This window comes from Pristis pectinata, chromosome 3 (assembly GCF_009764475.1).
Source record: "Pristis pectinata isolate sPriPec2 chromosome 3, sPriPec2.1.pri, whole genome shotgun sequence".
Taxonomy (NCBI): domain Eukaryota; kingdom Metazoa; phylum Chordata; class Chondrichthyes; order Rhinopristiformes; family Pristidae; genus Pristis; species Pristis pectinata.
Genome location: NC_067407.1, coordinates 74,367,779 through 74,384,247, shown reverse-complemented (window position 1 = coordinate 74,384,247; position 16,469 = coordinate 74,367,779). Strand labels below are relative to the sequence as shown.

Below are 16,469 nucleotides of genomic sequence, written 5' to 3'. Positions count from 1 at the left end.
TCACTTATACCAAGGTACAGTGAAAAACTTGTCTTGCATACCGATCGTACTGGTCAATTCATTACACAGTGCAGTTACATTGAGTTAGTACAGAATGCATTGATGTAGTACAGGTAAAAACAATAACAGTACAGAGTAAAGTGTCACAGCTACAGAGAAAGTGGAGTGCAATAAGGTACAAGGTCACAACAAGGTAGACCGCGAGGTATTTTAGTCAGGCTCGCTATTGGAGACAAGAGCATAAAAATTGGACCTTGTTGTGACTGTTCCCGGTATCAGGAACCAACAGTCTGCATTGCCAAGGTCACCTAACGGACAGACAACCTGATACTTGGTTGGGCCAAAATTCAGGCCTCTTTGGCAGTTACTTCAGGCATGAAGTCCATTATGTTTTTTTAAAAAAGGTGTCCAAAAGTTGTTTTATCACAACCAACATTTAAACAAAGATATTGCCTTTCAAAGAGTTAAAGGTGAAGCAGGGAAGGGAGAATTGTAATGAAAGTCAATTCGTGCAGTAACTTGTGTAGATCAGCTGCCGGCTGCCTTGCATGAGGAATCACATATGGTGTGTGCACCATCATTCTGACATTTTTTAAGACAATCATTACAATATATTATCAAATTAGAGTAGTTGATAATACACAGATGGAAAATTTGAAATGATTGATGGATTCCAATGACTCACCTGTGAGCAAATAGGACAAATATATGTATTCATTGTAATATGCCCTATAACCTGTGTTTACCTTTTGCAGGAGTTTTATTTCAAATGTGGAAACCATCCAACCTCTGAGAGTGACACTTCAGTGATTTTGAACTTAATTACTCCCAACAGGCAAAATGTCCCCTGTATAACCTGTACTGACACTGTGTAAGTATGATATTTACTTATGGGCTTTGTTGATGATGAAAAGCTTTGGTAAATATAAAGATGGTTTCCAATGGCAGAAGGTTAGTGACTGGAGTAAAAAGATTTAAAATAATTGAGTAATGAACCAGAAGGGTAATGGTATTTCTTTTGTGCATCCAGTTGTTATGATCAGAAAAAGTGATGGCAGCAGATTCAATGAATGTGAGAAGTTGGAAATTATAGACATATGCTTGAAAGCAAAAGTTTGCAGATTTGTGGGGAAAGAGCAGTGAGTGGAAATAATTGGTTATCTTTTTCAAAGAGGCAACACTAATGTGAGGGTCAGTTGCCCTCCTTCTGTGCTTAATAATTCCCTGTTCATAAATTAATACTGGAGGAACGCAATAAACTTTGCAACTAAGTGTTATTTCATTATAAAATGTGTGAGGTAGTTCCTAGATTGTATTATCTAGATTTGCAGCAGAATCTAAATTTACCCATTGCTGAGACCACATTGTGACACAGTATTTCATAAAATAGTTCTAACTTCAAGCAATTTATTCATTACCTGTGTATTTCTAAAGAAAGGTACCCTTTACTGATTCTTTTAATAACATTTTTACAGGGCTTACTGTATCATGGGTTTTGCTTTGTATTTACATCTAAAACAAACTAACGGCAGACTGCTGCTCCAGACAACCACCCCATCCCAATTAGTCTAAATGCTTCTGATTTCTGTCATCATTGTCTGTTTCTCTACACTGATCTTCATGCACTGCACTATACATTGAATTGATTTTCCTGCAAACAGAGCCAGTGATTAGAACAAAATTCTAAATTTTAAATGCAGACATTGACATTTGCACCTAAAATAGATGGAAATACTTAAGATTTACCTCCTACAGATATTCAGTGTTGACATCAATTAATATCTGATTCAGTTTGCTCTACTCTGAATTTCTGTTGTGCATGCAAAGGATGATTTGATTTTTAAGTTACATTTTTCCTCTTTTGTGCTTGTTTTCAATTAATTTATTTTAATGGTTAAATTGAGAACTGAAAACTTTCAGTTTGTAATGTGTTCCAAAAATCTTTATGGTTGATCTTTGTCTGCCTCCTGCCTTGGTTTTCAGCATTGCTTTGCAGGAGGAAAATTGTAATTTGAAATACTACTCACAAAACGCCCAGAGCCCACCCCACTGAGCAGCCTGCCATGCTATTGGCAGAAGGCAGCTTCATGCTAAATACACTCAGATAATAGTCAGACCCAGTACCTCTCCTGCTAATTCTTCAGTCCACCAACAAATCCTGGAGATTGGTTCCAACACCACTTTTGAAGGGCCACCACATGCTCAAAAATCATTTTAAATGTCCAGTAGGTGCAGTGTCTTACATTTGTATATATTGCCTTTCTGACCAAGCCATTTCAGAGGAAATTATAATCTAAATTACATGAAAACGTGGCAAAAACTGGCATCAAAAAGTAAGATTTTGGACAGGTAGTATGGTCAGAGCTAAAGTTTGTACTACTTTATATTGATATAGACAATACATGCCATGGAATGTTCATTTTTTTTATCTGGACCTGGAAATTTGCACATTTCCATCTCTCCTTGCCTTACCTCCTTCATTAACAGTGTAGTCTTATACAATATCTTCTCATTACTGAGATGGAGTTGAGGTAAGAAGATTGTCTCTGCGGGTTGGGATGGGGAAGATTGAAGATTGTCATGGAGGTTCAGTGGGGGTAGGTTAAGTGTGTCACCGAGGTTGGGTGGAGAGGGATTGAAGACTGTCATTGAAATTGGGTAGAGGGCTGTGATTACATAGGGAAGCCGGCACTTGAGGTTATGGGAGAAGTAGGAAGACACCTCCTGTGAACAGGGTGGAGAGGCCTGAAATATTTGTGCGGAGGTGTCAGAGGCTTGATTCACATCAAAGTGGAAGGAGAGCAGCAGATTTGAGGGGCAGGGGATTGTTCCAGTCAGGGGGCAGAGATGCCAAATGATTAGGGCAAATGCTTCCCTTTGCTGTATGCCTCCCACGCTGCAGTGTAGGAATGAGAATGTGTTCTGCTGAGGATGCCCAATGACAGATACCTTAAGACCAATGTGGTCCAAGTTCCCCCGCCAATGCTTCAGAAGGATCTTTATGTGAGGTGTCACGAACCAGCAACAAAAGAAACACACTGAGCATGATTTAGTGTTAAAAACTATTTTATTAATCACTACTTATGATAATACGTAAAATAAAAGTAAAAATGCTAGTATGTTAGAATTCAAAAATGTTAAACCTCGAACGTTAACCCCAAAACTAAACTCGTCGTGTGTGTGTGTGACAAAGTCCAAAACTCCCAGTTCCGGAATGGTTCTTAAAGTTCAGTTCCGCAAGCCATAAGGTGAAACATGAGCAAGGGCTTCTTCAACAACCACCGTTGTCTGAAGATAAGACGTAGACGTAGAGAAGCATAGAGAGAGTAAATACGAAATCCAAATGTTCCACGATGGAACCCAAACGACACTTCAGTGTTTACTCGGTAGTGACTTCCTCACCCCGAAAAGCATCCGAATCGTGGTCGTCCACACACAAATACCTGTTTCCTTCTACAGGTCAGCAACAAAGTGAACTCCACCGGATTACTTCCAACTTCCATACATGGATTTCAGTGGCAAACACAGTTATTGTTTCTCATCCATCGATAGAGAAAACAAGCAGGCTGGTGTCTCTCTCCCTTCTCTCTCTCTCTTCTTCTTCTGACTTCTTCAACAACGTCATTACGTCCTTTATCTTCTATTGACGTAAGCACGCCCCACACACACATACACACACACTCTCTATCTTAAAGGGACTTTCACTGAGTCCGTAACAGAGGGGTAACATGATCATATGCATCACTGATGGTGAACTTGCATTTGGATCACAGAGATGATTCACTGCAGGAAGCACCTGGATGAATTTCACTATTGGCATGGTTTAACCCCATAATGGTCATAAAGTTCATTTTCAGTCACGTAATACTGAAATTTGGTTCTAAATAATTGTGTTTTGCTTCTTATCCTACCTGCAGCTAGAGATTTCAGAAAGCAGTTACAATCTGACCAGATTAAAATTGCTTAATAGCTTCCTGTTCTGTTTATCTGTGCTCATTTAGCAAAGTGCTAGTAGCCATCTTAAGCCCACGGTGTAAATGTAACACCGTGTTCCATTGTGTTGCTTCTGTTGTTTTACATTTGTGCATGATTTTCAGCCCAGAAGTGCCTTGCACTTCCAAGCATCCTCCACACCAACAGTACAGCCCTCCAGGCTTGCTGCCTTCACTATGATGTTGTTATCTGCCTGACCACCCATCGACGTCAATCATATTCTCCATTATCAGGACTATAAGTGCCATGAGGATTTTATCAGGAAAACGCACTGTGCCCGGCACCTTTCATTGCAGAATACGTCTATCCTTTAACTGCTCTAATGGCACTCTTGGTTTTGGTAAGCTGCTTCATTAATGTGTTAAACAATCATACAGCTTTGCTAATAATGCACTTAGATTTGCATTAAGAACTTGGAGATTGGTAATGAGAATTAAACTGCATCATAAAAATTGAAAGGAGGTGCTGCAATGTTTCTGATTTTATTCAGAAGCAAATCTGCACATTTTTCATATGGTGACAATTATTTTAGACCAAAGTTTTTATCCTTGTCAGGAAAGAGAAAGGAAAGTGTTCCATTGAACTGACTGATTGAATTGCACTGGTGGTAATATAGATGAGGTCCTAGATATTGGAAGAAGAAATGTTCAGCCCAAACAAGACACATTGCATCAATCTCTTCTGGCTGCAGTGTTTGAGAGCAGCTGAAACAGTGACATTGATTCCAGTGGAATCTGTATTCTCTGCTACCCTGCAGCAATTTAAGATGGATTTACTTCAAAACCAGGCTGAATTCAGTCTTCATGTGCTAGTGTAACAGAACCAAGGGATCATACACAATATTGTGCTTAGTAGTTGGTTGCTCCACTGATGACACAAAGAGAACTTAGTCTGGATGAGTTACATTATTAGCTCATCTCCAAGGTTACAAATTGAATTGCACCCATTGTTAGGAGAGGATGATATTTCTTTAACGTTTCAGCCAGGCAATTTTAACAGCAGAATCAGCATGTATTTTTTTCCCCACACAAAGGTGATGGAAATCTCAGACAACCATCCCTATACATTTCTTTTCATGTTCCCTTTTTGTAGCAGTTTGGAATTTGTTTTATTATCTTTTATTATCCCCCCAATTGTCATGACTTGTGCTGCTACTTGCATTATTATATGCATTTTCTTTAGTTTTAGTTGCTCATAACTTTCTTTTTGCCAAGCAGAGCTCATGTCCTGAAGGGTTTAAGCTGATTCTGGATCGATATTAAATCCCACTGATCTTCTATCATTGTACCCATTAACAAAAACTTTTATCTATTAAGGGGAAAACTTACCCCACTTACTCTCTCATGCTCAATTTACCAGATTGATAAATATGTAAAATAACTTGTCAGAATGTTTCTTATTCTAAGCTTGTTTTTTTTAATGTTGAATGGTGAATCTTACAGAGAGATATTAGTGGTGGGAATTGAAACATTCATTTCAGTGCCTCACCTCGTTATCTCCCACCCTTCACTCTCTGCCCAATGTCAGAATCAAAAACCTTAATGGGGTGTAAACATACATTGTGTAAACATATATTGTTCAAACGTACATTTGAAGATAAAAATAAACAGGGCCTTTGAGCATTATAAAGAAGCCAGAAAAGAACTCAAGGATTAGGAGAGCCAGGAGGGGCTATGGAAAATCCTTGGCAAGTAGGATTAAAGAGAGTCCCAAGGCATTCTGCACCTACATTAAAGAGCAAGAAGATAACTAGAGAGAGGGTAGGACCACTCAAAGATAAAGAGGGAACATGTGCTTGGAGGTGGAGGAGATGGGTAAGGTTCTAAATGAGTACTTTGCATCGGTATTTACCAAGGAGAAGGATGTGGAGGATAGTGAGATCAGTGTGGAGCCTGCTAATATACTAGCATTTTGAGATTAAGAAAGAGGTAGTGTTGGGTCTCTTAAAGAACATTAAGGTGGATAAGCCCCCAGGGCCTGATGGGATATACCCCAGGTTATTGAGAGACTCAAGAGATGCAATTGCTGGGGCCTTGACCAAGATCTTCATGTCCTCTCTAGCTAAAGGTGAGGACCCGGAGGACTGGCGAGTAGCTAATATTATTCCTTTAGTTAAGAAGGGAAATAGAGATGATCCTGGTAACTATAGACTGGTGAGTCTCAAGTCAGTGGTAGGGAAGTTATTGGAGAGATTCTTAGGGACAGGATTTATTAGCATTTTTGTGCAGGGTAAGTCATGTCTTACTTAGTCTTACTCACTGAGCTTTTTTGAGGAGCTGACAAAGGTGATTGATGAGAATAGAGCTGTGGATGGATTTTAGTAATGTGTTTGATAAGGGCCCACATGATAGGCTTGTCCAGAAGATTGAGATGCATGGGATCCACTATGACTTGTCCATTAGGATTCAGAATTGGCTTGCCCATAAAAGACAGAGGGTAGTGGTTGATAGGATGTATTCTGGCTGGAGGTCCGTGACTAGTGGTGTTCCGCAGGGATCCATACTGGGATCCAATGTGGATGGGTGATTTAGTAAGTTCGCAGATGATATAAAGATTGGTGGCATTGTGGATAGTGTAGAAGATTGCCAAAGGATACAGTGGGATATAGAGCAGTTACAGATATGGGTGGAGAAATGGCAGATGGAGATTAATCCGGCCAAGTGCACTTTAGGAGATCAAATGTAAAGGGACAGTACACAGTTAGTGGCAGGACCATTAACAGTGTTGATGTACAGAAGGATCTTGGGGTCCAAGTCCATAGCTCCCTGAAACTGGCTGCGAAGTTGATAGGGCAGTAGAGAAGGCCTATGGCATGCTTGCTTTTATTAGTCAAGGCACTGAGTTCAGGAGTCGGGAAGTTATGTTGCAGCTTTATAAAACTCTGGCTAACCCACATCTGTAGGAAGGATGTGGAGGCTTTGGGAAGGGTATAGAAGAGGTTTACCAGGATGCCGCTTGGATTAGAGGGCATTAGAGGAGAGGCTGGACAAACGGGTTGTTTTCTCTGGAGCAGCAGAGGCTGAGGGGAGACCTGATAGAAGTATACAAGATTATAAGAGGTATAGATGGAGTAGAGTTTCCCAGAGTCAAAATGTATAATATTAGAGGGTATGCATTTAAGGTGAGGGGGGAAAGTTCAAAGGAAATATGGGGGACAATTTTTTTACACAGAGAGTGGCGGGTGTCTGGGGTGGTGGCGGAGGCAAATACAACAGTGGTGTTTAAGATGCTCTTAGATAGGCACATGAATATGCAGATAATCGAGGGATATGGACTTGTATAGGCAGAAGGGACTAGTTTAGCAGGATTTTAATTGCTAGTTTAATTAGTTCGGCAAAACACCATGGGCTGAAGGGCCTGTAAATAGTAGTGACTCTAGATTGTCATATCTGTCCCTGCACATCCAGCATGGTAGGCTAGAGAGGCTGCTGTCAGAGTATGAACTGCACTTGAGAGGAATCAGTAGTCTGATTGGTGGGAGGCCATCTTTTTTGGCTTGTCGATTAACCAATGAATCCTGAATACCTGGCTGGTTTAGTAAATGGATTACTAGCACTGATTTGGCTCGAAAATGAGAACTTTCCTTGGAACTAAAACTACATAGTACAGATGCATGGTTATTTTCTATTCCAGATTAACATTGTATTCAGTAAATTCACATAATTCTGATGGTTCTTTCCCATAGTAAACACAGGCAGCAACAGTTTCATCTAATTGATACTCATGCTCCAATGTATGACACCAGTCCTTGTCAGGGTTCTGATGCAATGTTTTCCTCATGCTGCCATTGTGCTTGCTTGTAATTCAACAGTAATCTGCAGTCTGTATATTTGCATAATACTTACCTGCAATGAGTGATTCATTGTCAAATACGTGTCACTCTTTACTCATGCTCTGTGGTTCATCCAGTGTTCTCTCACACAGCTTAACAAATTTTCTTTACCCTCTGCAAATATATTTCTGACCATACTTCCGATAGTTCAGGGTATGGGGTGCACATTGCTTCCTGCCAACTCCTAGTAGTGTAAACAGATTTGATTTAGGGCATTTCTACAGTATTAAGTTCTGACCCCTTTATCGGAATAAACGGTTTGGTTCATAATAACTTCTTTCAATTCCCTTCAGCAAACACAATGATATTCTAGGATTGCACAGCCACACACAGAACATTACATGCAAGTGCAGTGTGTGACCAATTGGTCTGTGGCAGGGCCATCCCGCTTCACTTCTGATCCCGTCGACAACACAAGCCCAGAGTAAGTGCTCAGTAAATGCCATCATCAGTGGTCCTTCTTCCAAGTCTAGCAACCTCCTGATTGTTTGCAGTAACCTCCATCTGTCCTGTTTTGGCCACTACAGTCCTCCCTTCCCTCTGACTACTTTTACACTTTCCCTATCCTACAATTCCTGTGAACAGTGCATGGACCAATGGTAGCCTTGCACAATGTATCTTTGTATTTACTTGTTCAATTACAGGGAAAGCCATTTAACTGTCATATCCACATCAAATAGGGGTCATGAGTGAGAAAGTGGTGTTGAGGCCAAGATTGGATCAACACTGATCTTATTGAAAGGTGGAACAGGCTTGAGGGGCTGATTAGCCTATTCTTGCTCCTGTTTCATACGTTCTTATGTCCTTGAAGGCCCCATCAGCCATCTTTTATACCTCAAGGACAAATAAGTAGCTTCATCCTGCTAAATGCTCTTAGTTCTCATATAAAAGTTGTGTTGATGGAACTGATACCTTATTGACATTCCAAAGGATTGATAACTGAGTATTATTCAAGTAGAGGCTTTGATATTAGTATACCCAAGATATGGTTATACTGTCCCAGAATCCTTATGAATCCTTATGAAATCTTATGATTAACAGCCTCCAGGACCTGATGAACAGCTCAGAAACCCAGTTTCAGCAAGACTACATCTGGTCTCTTTTACCTGGTGAAACCAGATTTTTTAATGTTACAAATCTTATCTCGCAAGTCTCTGCCTAAGACTCATGCCATACTGATGTGGCAAGAGTGATCAATTTCCAAACATTACTCAAAGGTACTAATTCAAAAGGTTACACTGTATTTGATGTGCTTAATGATGATACTGTGGAACACATGGAATCCTGTAGTTTAACACATAATCCCGATTGTTCATATAAATTCCTCTGGTGCTCCTTTTAAATTGTATCCACTCCATGGATAATTATTACCAGGTATTAGTTCTCCTTAGCCCACAGCTGTCAATCTAAATTTTATGTCTGCTTCCATTTCAATGTCTCCTAAATCCCTCTAATTGGTGCTGTTATTGAAACAATCTGATTCAATAGTTTCTCAGTGGTGGCTCTGTTGCTGCCTTGCTAATTTAAAATGTTATCTCAGTCTTCTGGGCTATATTACCATTTCATGTTGTGCTGTTTTCAAGGAACTATTCCCATTCCTCAGTGAACATTTACAATGCATTACCACCTGCTAGTTAAATCACAGGTATCCAATCATATTTGGGCACACAGTGTGCTCCCAGTGTCAAGCCACATGGGTCACTCGACATAAACTATCCTTAGTTTTGAGGTAATCTCACCTGAAGATCAGAGTGATGCTTGAAAATCTTATCACAATGGTCCTAATGTATCGGTTAGTGGTCAGGTTATCAAATTAACGTACTCAAGGGCAAAGACGGATCATTTTCCAGAGTTGTGGACTTCCTATTTCCCAATATTCTTTAAATCCTATTTGTGTGTGCACTAGTTTATGATCCTAGATCCCATTTGGTATTTTGTTTTTCCAGTCTTTGTTCTAAAGTATTTTCAATCACATGGTAAGTATTTATTTCTGGAGACCTGGAGGAACTTTACTATCCAATACAGCATTTTAATAGCCCAATGTATAAGTTATCTCAAGTGAATGTTTGCTGCTTGCTTTTCTTAAACTGTGCTTACTTTCTGCATTTTATGTCCTAAATCTACTGGTATACCATTTTTTGTAAAGCCTGTACGCACAGCTTCTTGGTTAAGTCTTGTCCCTCTCATTACGCACTCAGTTTACCAGAAGGAGAACCTGTCTTGCAGCACCTTCAGCAAACCACGCCTTGAAACAATCTTCAATATTAGCAAGACATTGGAATGCAGTTACAAGGTTCAGGCTTCTCTGATGATTCTCTTTAGGTCTAAGATGATTCTGTCCTCTAAATGCTGCCATCTTTTGCTGCAGGGACCTGCACCATCTGATCAGAGTGAAGCCATTCTCTCCTCCACTGTTTCTCACATTTTTAAAGGGTAGGCAGTGGGAGATTATTGCAGTCGATGAAAATAAAAATCAAGAGAGGCAGATATCAGGTGCAAAATCAATATTGGCCACTTTACATTATCAAAGTAAAATATCTACAACTAAGTGCAAAATGTGAAAACATATTTCATTCCCCAACACTGATTTCCTATTGTGGGCAAAAAGAAGTGACTGATAAAGGGGAACATTAATTCTTCCTAGACAATGCTTCAAGCTAATTGTACTCATCATTTAAAATTTCTGTCAATAGTTAATACTGTGGCAAATTTCTCATACTTCATCAGGCATCTCTGTTGACTTAAAATTTATTTACCAGTTGGCAAAGAAAGAAAACCTTTAATAAATGACAAATGCTTTGAACAAATTAACTTAGCCACATCTCTTCTGGTTTTCTCAAGGGTTTGTCATGTTAAATTCCTGAAGCACCATCATTTGCACACAGACATTGTAGTATAGCTGTAAATATTGAAACATGATTACCCAGAAGCTTTGGTCTCCAGAGTGCACTCGTTTTATTCTTTCCACTGGCTACAGCTGGTATCCTTACCTAATGTGGTTGGTATCTCTGATAAGGTCTGTTTGAGACCACAAATATTTTAATCAAACTGATGCTGTGTGCTACATACAGAACTATTGTAGGCTGTGCCCCAACTTATGACTAGGAATGCCTCCCTGCTGTTCAGATCATTGTTAGCAATAGGTTAAAGTAATTGAGCTCCTGATGTGTACTGCTGCTTTTATCTGACAAAACAAAGAGCGTATTTCAAAACAAGCAAACATTGCCATGTTTTTAAATATATAATTCCTAGAAAAAGCATAATTACAGCATGCCTTCATTCAAAAGAAAACGCTGATCAAACATTTACAAAAAACAAACTGCGGGAGGAGCTCGGGATCAGGCAGCATCTGTAGAGGCAGAGGGATAGTCGACGTTTCAGGTTGAGACCCTGCATCATGACTGAGAGTGCAGAGGGGAGATAGCCAGTATAGAGAGGTGAGGGGGAGGGATGAGACGGGAGGCTGGCAGATGATAGCTAGAACCAGGTAAGAAGGGGGGTGATGGGCAGATGGAGTCAGGTTGAGGGAAGGGAAGGTGGAGGTAGAGATAGAGGCTGGAAATTGATAAGTGGAGACAACAAAGGGCTGCCAAGCAAGGTGATATGGAACCAGATAAGAGAGGGATGATGGGCATATGAACCATTTGGGGGAGAGGACAGGAGACCCAGTGTGTTAAGTGTGTGGGTAATAGGCAGATGTATCTGACCTGGGAGTGCTTCATACTGACACTCGTTGGCTGAAATGTAGAAAGTTTTAATGCCTGTACTAACATGATGAAGACAGATTTTTTTTAAACACTACAAATAATTAAAAAAGAACTTTAATCCAAAATGTTTCCTTCAGTGGAAAAATTAATACAATCTGCTAAATTGTAATACATTCATACACACATATCAGAGAGCTAACAAACCATTGAACCAATGTCAAAAATGTTTTATAATAAAGTGTTTCAGTGTTGGTTCATCATTAATTGCAGAGTTCCTGGTGGATTGCCTTATGGATAATAATGCAGCATGGCAGCCCACAGGTATGCATAATAGTGTGGCGGTATCTTAAAAAGCACATGAGATCAGGGCCAACCATTGTGAGCAGCTGAAAAGAACACTTGAGAAACTGTCTTGGCTTGAAGGAAATTTCTGTAAGTTAGCAATAAAGAAAGATTTGCTTTTGTATCGTGCCTTCCATGGCATGCAACCATCATAAAGAGCTTTAGCGTCTTTTTTAATTCAAAAGTATACTTTATTCAAAATATATATAGTAAATGCAATTGTTGCATGCCTTTCTCCACGTTCATTGTGCCATCAATTCAACAGATTCTCTTGCAATGTGTCAATGCCACTCATGTTTCCTCTTTAAACAATACTCCCATGAAGATTTTGAGGGGCTGTTGCACAGCTTTAGAATCAATGAAGTACTTTGAAGTGCAGTACTTTCTGTAACAAAGAAATGTAGTAGCCATTTGTGCAAAACTTCAAGGTGAAAGTGACTAGATAATCTGTTTAAACAATATTGATTGAGGAGTAAGTATTGGTCAGGACATAAGAGAATTTCCCTGCTCTTCTTTGAGAAACTGCCCAGAGATCTTTTATGTTTGTCTCAGAGGGCTTTGGTTGAGCGTTTCATCCGAAAGACAGCATTGAAAGTACAGCACTCCTTTAATGCATTAAGTTTCATAGAGTTATTGAGTTATACAGCATGGAAATAGGCCATCTGTCCAACTTGCCCATGCCGACCAAGTTGCCTACCTGAGCTAGTCCCATTTGCCTGCATTTGCCCCATATCCCTCTGAGCCTTTCCTATTCATGTACCTGTCAAAATGTCTTTTAAGCATTGTAACCCACCTCTACCACTCCCTCTGGCAGCTTGTTCCACATATTCACTGCCATTTGTGTGAAAAACTTGCCCTTCAGGTCCCCTTTAAATCCTTCCCCTCTCAATTTAAAACTATGTCTTCTAATATTAGGCTCTCTTACTGTGGGGAAAAGGCAGTAACCATTCACCTTATCTATGCCCCTCATGATTTTATATACCTCTATAAGGTCACCCCTCAGCCTCCAGGGAAAAAAGCCCCAGCCTATCCAATCTCTCCTTATAGTTCAGGCACATTTCAAACTTTATTATTTGCCCATGTCTCTAGAGTGGAGCTTGAACTTACAACCTTCTGACTCAGAGGCAAGAGTGCTGTCATTGTTGCATGAAAGTAAGTGATAGACTTATAGATCAGTACAAAAATTAGTCAACTTGCACAAAAAAAATTAAGTGAAAGTCAGTGTACCATATCATCTTACCTCAATCCCACTGTTTTCACCACCTGGATATCCTGTTGTACACTGAGCTGAATTTCAAAACCAGAACCATTTCTCTTACATATATTTCCACCTCCATATCATAGTCTATCCTTTAGGATGTTCCAGTCTTTGAAAAGAGGTAATTGCAGAGATGGTGGATGCATTGGGTCTGATCTTCCACTATACCCTGGATCCTGACATTATTGGGAAAAATGAAGACAAACCATCATTAAGGAATTGGTAACAGAGCACACAGAAAATCAAATTAAGATTGAGCAGAGTCAGCACAGTTTCATGAAGGGAAAATCACATTTGTAGGAGAGATAAATGGAAATCAGTGGATGTAGTTATCAGGATTTCCAAAATTCGCTTGATAAGGAAATACACTGAAAGACTGTATGCATAGTAAAGACTCATTAGGTTGGAGCCAAGATATCTGCATGAACAGAGGTTTGGTTAAAGAACAAAAAACAAGATGAGGAATAAATGGATATTTTTCAATTTTAAGTTCTGTTATAATTGGTAAACCACAAGGTTGGTTGCTGGGATTTTAGCTGTTAAATCTGTACGAATAACTTAGATGAAGCATCTAGTGTAACATATTCAAGTTTTCTGTGGTACCATGGTACAGGCCAGGTAAGTTGGCATGAAGGTGATAGATAATGTATGGAGATGTGAATCTATTCATTTTGGTAGAAAAAATAGAAAGCAATGTATTTTTTACATTGTGAAACATTATAAAATAATGTTTGGGGGATTTGGGGTACTTGTCTGTGAACCACAGAAAGTTAACTCTTTGAAACATCAAACAGTCAGGAAAGCAAGTGATATGTTGATCTTTATTATGAGAGGTTTAGAGTTCAAGCAGAAAGTCTTGTGGCATTTGTGTATGGCTTTGGCGCAGTTGTGGAATTTGTACCCAAAGAAGGATAAACTTAGCTAAGAGACAGTATGACAAATGTTCACTATCTTAAGGGAACATAGAACATTACAGCACAGTACAGGCCCTTTGGCCCATGATGCTTTGCTGACATTTCATCCTGCTCTATGATCTATCTAACCTTTCCCTCCCACATAGTGCTCCATTTTTCTATCATTCATGTGTCTATCTAAGGATCTCTTAAATGTCCCTAATGTATCTGCCTCCACCACCTCTGCCGGCAGTGCGTTCCACGCACGTACCACTCTCTGTGTAAAAAAACTTGCCTCTTACGTCCTCCCTATACCTTCCTCCATTCATCTTAAAATTATGCCTCCTCGTGTTAGTCATTTTCGCCCTGGGAAAATGTCTCTGACTATCCACTCGATCTATGCCTCTTATCATCTTGTACACCTCTATCAAGTCACCTGTCATCCTCCTTCTCTCCAAAGATAAAAGCCCAAGCTCGCTCAACCTATTCTCATAAGTCATGCTCTCCAATCCAGGCAGCATCCTGGTAAGTCTCTTCTGCACCCTCTCTAAAGCTTCTACATCCTTACTATAATGAGGCGACCAGAACTGAGCACAATACTCCAAGTGTGGTCTAACCAGAGTTTTATAGAGCTGCAACGTTACCTGGCTGGCTAAAGTTGCAACACTACATGTCTGGAATCGCTCAAGTGGACTTTATTATCTAGAGTTTGACAGATCGACTCATTTAAATAAAGAAAACCGAGCTTTAACTTTACTTTATGTTCTGAATTAATCTTTTGTACTTTAAGTTATTTTAATACACTTATTTTTTCAATTTTTAAATCCTTTTTAGTATTGTTATTTATAATCCTATAATCCTATAAACATAGACATTTAAAAGCAATTCAAAGGTCTTGGGCAGCAATGAGCTGTCACAAGGTCATCAGGGCAATCAAGGGGTGGGACCTCACGATCTCCCATGCCACTGCTTGTGGGCTTTTCGACATTATAGGTCAGCCACAGCAGTAGACCCTCAAGCTTTCAAGTTTCAAGTTTAAGTTTATTGTCATTGGCATACATACCCAGTGTATAAATGCCATGAAAGTTAGCTTTTTGCGGCAGCCGCACAGTACATTACAGACATGACAAACATAAGTTATCATTGACTCAAATTAACATAAGTTGTACATAACTTACATGACAAAATAAACTAAAATAAACATTACGATACTAGTGCAAGTTGAGAGAAAAGACGCGCAGGCCTACAGAAGATGTATGCAGCCATAGAGAAAGCACAGGTGACAAAAGCAGGTGGTGGGCCATTGCAGGACCTTAGAGGGATGTTGCAACTGCAAGATTGACCGAAGTGATGATATGCTTCATGGTTGACTGCAAGGTGTTAATATAATGTACAAGAATGCTCCACTTATTGATAGTTGAGTCATTGAGCACAGAAACTGGCTCTTCAGACCACCATGTTTGTGCCAACCATCAAGTACCTCTCTAGGCTAGTCCCATTTACAAGCACTCAGTCCATAGCATTCTGTGCTTTTGTGATTTAAATGCTTATCCAGATGCTTCTTAAATATTGTGAGATCTGCCCCCTAAATCTGTGCCCTCTAGTTTTAGACACTGCTACTATATGGAAAAGTTTCCTACTATCTCCTCTCCCACTTCCCTCCCCCCTCCATAATCTTGAATGCCCCTAGCAGGTCAATAAGGGTCCCAGCACTGATCCCTATCGACACAGCTTCCATTCACAAAAACAATCCTCCCTTATCATCATCTGCCTCCTATTACCAAGCCAATTTTGGATCCAATTTACCCACTTGCCTTGATTCCCATGGGCTCTGACCTTTTGGACCAATTTCCCATGTGGGACCTTGTCAAAGGTCTTACTAGAGTCCATAAAGACCACATCATTTGCACTGCCCATAAGAATACATTTTACTGCCTATTTGAAAAATTAGTCAAACAGCACCTCATTTCCTGTAACAAAGACACACACACACACACACACACACACACACACACACACACACACACACACACACACACACACACACACACACACACACAAACACACACACACACGTACAGCAGAGCCAGCAACCCAATGGTCCAGAACATTCCCAAAGTAGCCCAGTGCCCACAATTCACTCACCCATTAAATTGCTCTTACCTTGAGCAGATCACTAGCAAGAACTTTTTCAAGGAAGCTGGCTCAGAGCTGATCGACACTATGGGGCCTCTTGATTATAAATCCTCTGGAAAAGCTTTCTCAGCTAATAAAAATGCACCCCAAGCAGAGCTGGCTCTGAAAGCTGTCAGGCATCTTGTATGATTGTGATGGTCTCTGGCAATCACAAACATTCAAAACCATTTTAAAAATAAATATATAACCATAAAATGAGAAAAGATTTAAAATAATTCAATGAAAAAACACAAAACACCAACAAAAAT

At 39.8% G+C, this 16,469-nt stretch overlaps 1 protein-coding gene across 4 annotated transcripts in view; it reads left to right on the top strand.

Moving 5' to 3' along the window:
• The window catches only part of prkn (parkin RBR E3 ubiquitin protein ligase), an 821,190-nt gene that overhangs the window by 429,534 nt on the left and 375,187 nt on the right, over positions 1–16,469 (top strand). For all 4 annotated transcript variants that reach the window (XM_052012206.1, XM_052012205.1, XM_052012204.1 and 1 more), the window contains one exon: positions 756–871. In XM_052012206.1, the coding sequence (XP_051868166.1) occupies positions 756–871 (116 nt within the window). The remainder of the gene's footprint in view (positions 1–755; positions 872–16,469) is intronic.